The 5,394-nt window shown below is 34.8% G+C and overlaps 1 protein-coding gene across 1 annotated transcript; it reads left to right on the top strand.

Annotated features, from left to right (window-relative positions):
- The first annotated feature begins 2,328 nt into the window (after nucleotides 1-2,328).
- On the top strand, nucleotides 2,329-5,147 carry LOC128229938 (serine protease inhibitor Cvsi-2-like). The gene is made up of 3 exons (XM_052941857.1): nucleotides 2,329-2,427; nucleotides 3,607-3,714; nucleotides 5,015-5,147. Exons 1-3 carry the CDS (start codon nucleotides 2,385-2,387, stop codon nucleotides 5,110-5,112), a joined length of 249 nt encoding a protein of 82 aa, XP_052797817.1. The 5' UTR covers nucleotides 2,329-2,384; the 3' UTR covers nucleotides 5,113-5,147.
- Nucleotides 5,148-5,394: the final 247 nt, after the last annotated feature.

Below are 5,394 nucleotides of genomic sequence, written 5' to 3'. Positions count from 1 at the left end.
CGACCGGTAAGGTTTCCGTCGGGTTTTCGTGGTCTGTGGACTGTGTCTCTTCGCCGTTAGTCTAAGGGGCACACTCCATGGGCTGCTGTATCCGACGACGTGCCCCAATATATACACGATCACCGGATAGCGATTCTTTAGGTCTAGATTCGCGTTGGTATAAAACACCATTCTTAAAATAGCCTATGATACCCTTAATGCTCAGTTCCTTCAACTTTTGCAGTTGAAAACGTGGAAGATCATTTGATACCCGAATCCCCTTAGAACGCAAATGGTCCCTGTTGTAGAATATTGGCACTTTACATCGGTCATTACAAAATTTTATCAATACCATTCTCGGTTAAGAAGCAGTGTATTTGCCAATTCGTTTTATCGCAATGATATCATCATCATTAAAAGCGGAGTTAGGAGATACTACATTATGTATTTCTCTTCCATATTTATCTTTTGTATGTTCTGTGAGTTCATTCTCCTCATCTGGACTACCAAAAATTCTTAGCGAATGTTTTACATTTTCAGTTTGTAATTCCATCATGTGCAATCTTTTACTCATATCGTGAATATCTGTACTATCGCGATCATGTTAAAAAGAGATAGTTTCTAGTTCAGACTGATGTACTGCTGGTCGTTAGCCAATACTACTCTTTCTGTAGTTTTGGAATTTGCCAGCCGTTGACTGAGATTTTAATCTCATTTAGTTTGTGCTTTTAGAATACAACCTACATTGTTCGCCAATGAAATTGCAGAAAGGCAACCATTAAGTCGTAGACTTAATCATCAAGAATTTCAACTTTCGCAATATATCCGATACACACTCCCTGTGTCAGGTTTTGCGTTGACAATGTTTAAGCGAATGAGGTTTTCATCTAAGTCAGTTCGATGACATGAAGAGAATTATTAATAACTTAAGAAGGACTCGTTCGCTACGCTCACTCCGCCCATTCTTAATAATTAATAATTCACTTCATGTCATCTAATTATTACTAGGTTTGCAGCCAATCAGAGGCTCTAAATTTTTAAAATGTTTAGTTTCTTTTTTTGTGAAGAATCGCTTCTTATTGCTGAAGACAACTCTTCGTGATAAGGTAAATTGCTATAACTGCGCATGCGCATATAGCCATGCCTGCTGTTTGCATATGCAAAGGCACGAGCTCCCTCCGAATAGGTTTTCAGTTGAAGTTTTGCAAAATCGCACACAATCCGTACGAACATCGTTGACTCTTGCGTGCATCGTACGGATATTTTGATTTCTAGAGCACTCGGGAACTCGGTGAAAATGTTTCGCCAGGGTCCCGAGTTATCGCCGAGCTCACAATCGGGAGTTGTTCGGAAGGGCACAGGTAGAGTTCGTGCGGATTTGGGACACCTCGTGAAAGCTTGCACGACTATTGCAGGGGAGTCACATGATGTCCGTACGGAATATTGCACCGGGTGGGGAACCTGCTATGCCCACAAGGGGCCATCGGGGCGTAACAGTCGCCTTACGAGCTTTGAGAACTTCATGTGGTAAAACAACGAGCTCATGCTACCAGAAGGTACGATTGTACGGAGACCGTACGGATTTTAAAAGCTGGTGGAATCGTACCAATACGATTTTATCAATCGCAATGACATCGTACGAATATGTGACCGAGTAATCGTCCTTATATGTTCTGTGTCAGATTTTTTCCATATCGATGAAATTGAAAATATTGTGTAGTTTGTTTGTACATGAATTGCTGTGAAAAAGTTGAGCATATAAATTTGTCTTTATTTTCTGTATTAAGTTTTGGCATGAGTGTAAATAAAAATAACTTGGACATCAGTTTAAATATATATATATATTCAACTTGGACATCAGTTTATATATATATATATATATATATATATATATATATATATATATATATATATATATATATATATATATATAACTGATGTCCAAGTTGAATATATATAGATATTGCATTGCTTTATGCTTTATATTGTTGTGCAGGTTCTTGATATTTGACAAAAAGTTTGAATCAATAGCTTATTCCAATAGATATAAACACGATTTAAAGTCAGTCAGTGTTATGTGCTATGGTTTCCGTCTGTAAATATATTTGATGAAACTATATTCAGAAAGACTTGGTCATGAATGTGTTTGATTTTAATTTAAAAAAACAATAGGCGCAGCTATCTCCAAACTTGTATGTGTATTTTAATCTGAAAGGCACATGAATTGTAAACCTATCTCTGTCACATTTTAAATTAGGAAATACGATGTCACCCTTTGAGAACATGTAAGACACGATTGCGGCGATGTGAACACGACATATGCCCGTAACTTATGATTATATAAATGGTCCTCACTGTACTGAACATCAATAAGTTGTATTCATCTGATTGACTAGTGTGAAACCATGAGAACATTCCTTGTCCTTGCCGTCCTTGCTGGGCTTATTGGTAAGTTTCGAATATTGTTTTCATTATGATTGTCGTTAGTAAATTGATGAAAAATGATCTTCATAGGTAAATTAAACTGCAAAATGGATAAAAAATGAGAGTTTATAGATTCAAGTTTAAATGCGTTATAGGGCTTCAAATTTATTACAAATAAATATTACGAGTTTATTTGCGATAAGTGTTTTGTACACTTATTAGCCTTATATGCCTTTTTGTACATCCGAAAGGTTACAAAACACATAGTGTTCACGCACGTGTTATTATATGTGTTCTAGTATGTACTTGTATGTGAACTGGAACACGTCTACGAAGTATATGCAGATAAGTCTAAAATTCGTTTGCGAAATTTCACTTTAAATGTGTACTTGTAGCCTTTTCTGATTCTCGAATGAATCCCTTTCCTTGTGCTGTCGTACAATTTGGAACCTCTCGGCCATTTTTATCGAAAACAACCTCGGATGTATTTGGACGGTTTGCATACTCAAAAAGTGGTACATTTAAGTCCGCTGCAAGTAAATCGCATAGTACTTTTATTTAGCAGTTAAACTTTATGATTTATCTCTTGGGAATCTTAATTTTGTTTGCTATAATACACTTCACTGGTAATCAATTTAAACTTAGATAAATAAATACAACTCTAAAACACTATATTTAATTAATGATATAATTTAAAAAATACGAACTACTTTAACCGATGTATGCCAGCTTACATCCGAGGTTGCGTTCGATAAAAATGGCCGAGGAGCTCCGAATGGCTGTCGTACACTGGTACATGCCATTCTTAACTTGGACAATGTACATATAACTGAATGACGTATTGCACAAAAAGTAGAGTTAAGAAAAGGAAACCTGAAAAGCAACCGGAATAAAGACATGGCTATGTTGCAGACGATATATCAACATTATTATTATTTTTTTAAATTTTTTAATTTACTCACTCACTCACTCACTCACTCACTCACTCACTCACTCACTCACTCACTCACTCACTCACTCACTCACTCACTCACTCACTCAATCACTCAATCACTCACTCACTCACTCACTCATTCAATCACTCATTCATTTAATCACTCATTTATTTATTTATATTTTTCAAGAAAGGTTGTGCGTTGTAAAAACAACGTTTATTTTAACGTTAGGATGTAAATGTGATTGAAATGTTGTTTATGACTTCAGCCGTCGCATTTGGAGAGTCCTGTGGGCCATCACAGTGCGTGCACACACAATGTGACGCAACCTCCCAGCTACACTGCGTGGATGGTTTGTGCACATGCACCGTTCAGGGTAAATACAGAAATTTAAAAACCTCGGAAATTGAATTGTTATAATATAAAATTGGATTATAATTTTCACATAGGTAAAAGTGTAGAACCAGTGTGTTTTATTTGATACTACCCGCTGCATTAAGGCAAAAATTTGCTCTTTCCAAGACAAAAAATAAAAAAAGTTGTAAAAGTGGTGTATCTGTGAGAGTGCAGCTACAAAAAACATAAGTATTTTGTAACCATGTCGTTTTGAGAAGAAACATTATTTTAATAGGATGATGTGAGTACGCTTTTGTTCCAAAACCTAAAATGATGCGGTAAATAACTAGTATATTGTAACCTATATCATCGAAAGTCCTTACCTCATTATGTCATTCGGAGCTCCTCGGCCATTTTTTCAAAAACAACCTCGGATGTATATGGACGGTTTACATACTTAAAAAGTGCTACGTTTAAGTCCGCTGGAAATAGATCGCGTAGTAATCTTAATTAGTAGTTAAAATTTATGACTTAACTCTTGGGAATCGTAATTATGTTTGCAATAATACACTTCACTGGCAATCAATTTAAACTGAGAGCAATGAATACAACTCTTAAACACTACATTTAATTAATGCTTTTATTAAAAAAAATACGGACTACTTCAATAGATGTACCGGCATACATCCGAGGTTGTTTTTGAAAAAATGGCCGAGGGGTTCCGAATGCTCATTATGTTTCACTCAAAACTTGGTAGAACACATCTTGTCTAAATAAAGTTGCTGTCAATAGCTGAGTAACACAACCTCATTCCTGAAGTTGATTTATTCATTAAAACTGATTTGCGTCTGTAAAACTCTAACAGGGTCATGAGTATGATTTTATAAACATATCTTCATTTCATTTGTTAAAAATAGCACAAAGAGATTAGAGATCTACACATGTATAAGCTATTGTTATTTATTTATAACGAATAAATAGAGTAAAACGGTATAATTATAAGTATGTACCACATAATAAAAAAAAACACTATTGGCCACTTTTATTGCACAAGATGTTTTCAATTTGATGCAAACTGGATATCGTTAAACTATACATCATCCTATCTGCCATTCAGTAATCTTCTGCTGCTGTTGTGTTTCTTAGTTTTCTGTTTTATCAAACCACAAACATCGCTTTATCTACATTTAAAAGATACTAAATTATCTTGTTTCAGAAACTGATTTTTATTTGAAGTTTCCTTATACAAAGAGAATACGTATTATTAGACATAAAATTAAGATATCAATATGAACAAAATAAGAATATGCGTTAATACGTAAATGTTTCCTTTATTTCAGGGTCCAGCACTTGTTCCGCCAAAGATGATTGTCCACACTGTGACAACAATCGACACCGCCATTGCATTGACGGAACTTGTCATTGTGAGCGATTCTAAAGGAACTATGGATAATAAAATAAAACATAAAATTATTGCGCTCAGGAAAAACAAAGACAAATGTAAAAAATAAATTTAATTTGGCCGAAATAATGGGCTGCTAGATTGTAAATGAAATTAACATAGATATAAAGTTTTGTCAAAAGCAGCCAAAAATCCTCAAAGCAAGGATACACTACATCAGAAAGCATAATAAAGTGAAAAAAAACATAATATAATATTCAATATCCTTAAATAAAAGAGGGAAGAAAAGGGGTAACTATGTAAGCAAAGATAAAATTG

The sequence above is a fragment of the Mya arenaria genome, chromosome 4 (assembly GCF_026914265.1).
Source record: "Mya arenaria isolate MELC-2E11 chromosome 4, ASM2691426v1".
Taxonomy (NCBI): domain Eukaryota; kingdom Metazoa; phylum Mollusca; class Bivalvia; order Myida; family Myidae; genus Mya; species Mya arenaria.
Note: the sequence above shows the minus strand (reverse complement) of the source record. Positions and strands in the feature narration are given on the sequence as shown.

Coding starts and splice junctions, on each gene's coding strand:
- LOC128229938 (XM_052941857.1), top strand. CDS start 2,385: ATGAGAACATTCCTTGTCCTTGCCGTCCTTGCTGGGCTTATTG. Junction 2,428..3,606: donor CGTCCTTGCTGGGCTTATTG/GTAAGTTTCGAA, acceptor TTATGACTTCAG/CCGTCGCATTTGGAGAGTCC. Junction 3,715..5,014: donor GTGCACATGCACCGTTCAGG/GTAAATACAGAA, acceptor CCTTTATTTCAG/GGTCCAGCACTTGTTCCGCC.